At 50.7% G+C, this 2,525-nt stretch overlaps 1 protein-coding gene across 1 annotated transcript in view; it reads left to right on the forward strand.

The window, feature by feature from the left end:
* The window catches only part of LOC107181941 (putative serine/threonine-protein kinase PRKY), a gene marked incomplete at both ends in the record, with an annotated part of 23,150 nt that overhangs the window by 15,857 nt on the left and 4,768 nt on the right, over nucleotides 1-2,525 (forward strand). Inside the window, one exon of the mRNA XM_015559254.1 lies at nucleotides 1,809-1,977. Coding sequence (XP_015414740.1) covers nucleotides 1,809-1,977 — 169 coding nt within the window. The remainder of the gene's footprint in view (nucleotides 1-1,808; nucleotides 1,978-2,525) is intronic.

A 2,525-nucleotide genomic window follows, 5' to 3' on the forward strand; every position in this document is an offset into this window, starting at 1 on the left:
GGAAATGAGTGTTTCCTTGTGACCATGTTTAGCCATAAATGCTGCTGGGCCGTTAAGATTTCAGGCCTATTGCTGCTTGAGTATCACTACCCTTTCCCTATGTACTATAAAAACTCAGGGATACTTTCTAAAAAATTTATCTTTATTGATTTCAGAGAGGAAGGGAGAGGGGGAGATAGGAAAATCAATGATGAAAGAGAATCATTGACCGGCTGCCTCCTGCACACCCCCCACTGGAGATCGAACCCAGAACCCTTCAGTCCGCAGGCCGACGCTCTATCCACTTAGCCACCCCAGCCAAGGCTCCAGGGTTTTAATAATCAGGATTTTTTTCAGGCAGCTCTGTTAGAAATAATGTCTTATTTCTGGTCATTTTTTTGTGTATTGCGTAACTCTGCCCATCAGATTGCCTATCAAGGAGCTACTGTGCTATTTTAAAACAACCTACGGTTCTCACATTTATTCTCTGATTTAGAAAATGTGCTAAATCGAGAATTTTTAAGGAAAAAAAATATAAAAAAAATATGAAACAATGCCCTGACCGGTGTGGCTCAGTGGATAGAGCGTCGGCCTGCGGACTGAAGGGTCTCGGGTTCGATTCCGGTCAAGGGCATGTACCTCCATTGCATTTTCACTCAAAACATGTGTCTGAGATTTATGGTAATTCATGTGGCTCTTGAGCATTTATTTTCACTGCTGTGTGGCAGTCCATTTTTATGAAAACATGTCTGTCCCTCTCCCTTCCTCTCTGTAAAAAAACAATAAAGTATATTTTTTTAAAAATGGAATAAATAAAATTGTGCCCATCATGGATTTTTGTCCGTCACAAAAGCATTCCGTCTTCTGTGTTGACGGGGAGCTGTTTTTCTCATGGTGAGGCCTCAACTTAAAAGGGGTTTTGGGTAAAAAAACTAAAGTTTTGGTCCATGACGGGGGCAGCTTTTCCGCGAACAGGTTGGTCGAGAAGCAGATCAATCGAGATTGGAGAGGTTCGGGGTCCGAGGACCGAGTGTGTAGTTCTGTTCTTGCCTCCAAATTATCTTTTTTTAAAAATATATTTTATTGATTTTTTACAGAGAGGAAGGGAGAGGGACAGAGAGTTAGAAACATCGATGATGAGAGATAAACATCGCCCGGCTGCCTCCTGCACGACCCCCACGGGGGATGTGCCCGCCACCCAGGTACATGCCCTTGACTGGAATCGAACCTGGGACCTTTCAGTGCGCAGACCTACGCTCCATCCACTGAGCCTCTATCCACTGAGCCACACCAGCCAGGGCCAAATGATCTTTCCATGAGGCCCCGCCTTCGAGGTGAATCGCTCACTGTCGGCCTGTCTGCACACGGCGATCCTTGGCTCCTGCAGGTCACCATCTCCTTCTGCTCTAATGAAACATTCACGACGGAAACTTCACTTCAGAGCCACGGCCACGGTGGCCCTGGTCCCCAACCCCCGGCTCCATGAGCCAGTGGATGTACCTGACAGCTGGGGCGCCTTTTCATTTATTTATTTTTTTAAAATACATTTTATTGGTTTTTTTACAGAGAGGAAGGGAGAGGGATAGAGAGTCCGAAACATCGATGAGAGAGAAACATCAATCCGCTGCCTCCTGCACGCCCCCTACTGGGGATTGAGCCCACAACCCAGGCCTGTACCCTTGACCGGGAATCGAACCCTGACCTCCTGGTTCCTCGGCCGACGCTCCACCCCTGAGCCCGTCCAGCCGGACTCTTGCCAAGTGTTGAGTGTCCAACTCCTGGTCCAATCCCGGTGCCCATTCAGCCCCCCATCTCCTGCTCCTCTGCAGGCACCGGGACCTTTGGGCGGATGCAGCTGGTCCGGCAGAAGACGGGCAAGCAGTTCTTCGCGCTGAAGGTCATGAGCATCCCCGACGTCATCCGTCTCAAGCAGGAGCAGCACGTGCACAACGAGAAGTCGGTCCTGAAGGAAGTCAGCCACCCCTTCCTGGTCAAGCTGTGAGTCCGTACCCTCTCCCACCGGGTCTGATCCCAGCTCCTTCTCCTTTCTCTCTCTCTTTTTTTAAAAAATATATCCTTACTGGAGTCCCAGCGCACCAAATTGGGCGCGGGGAGGGTCCCCAGGTCTAGCCTGTGGTCAGGGCCGTCTTCCGCCCGCTCACCAGTCCCTAGTCCTGCCCCTCCGCTACCCACCCTGGTTCCCCATTGGCCGGGCGATCGATTGGAGCCTGCGGGCTGCGGGGAGGGACCAAGAGGTGGTCATCGCGGCTGGTCAGTCAGTCGTTCTGGTCGTTATGCCGTTATGGTCGCTGGGCTTGTATTATATAGGATTGATTTCCGAGACGACGTGAGAGGGAGAGAGAGAGAGAGAAATATCCATGATATTGATTTCAAAGGAAGGGAGAGGGAGAGAGAGAGAAACATCCACGATGAGAGAAAATCACAGACCGGGTGCCTCCTGCACACCCCCTACTGGGGATCGAGCCCGCAACCCGGGCACATGCCCTTGACCGCGAATCGAACCCAGGACCCTTCAGTCCACCGGC

This window comes from Myotis davidii, unplaced genomic scaffold (genome assembly GCF_000327345.1).
Source record: "Myotis davidii unplaced genomic scaffold, ASM32734v1 scaffold3994, whole genome shotgun sequence".
NCBI lineage: Eukaryota > Metazoa > Chordata > Mammalia > Chiroptera > Vespertilionidae > Myotis > Myotis davidii.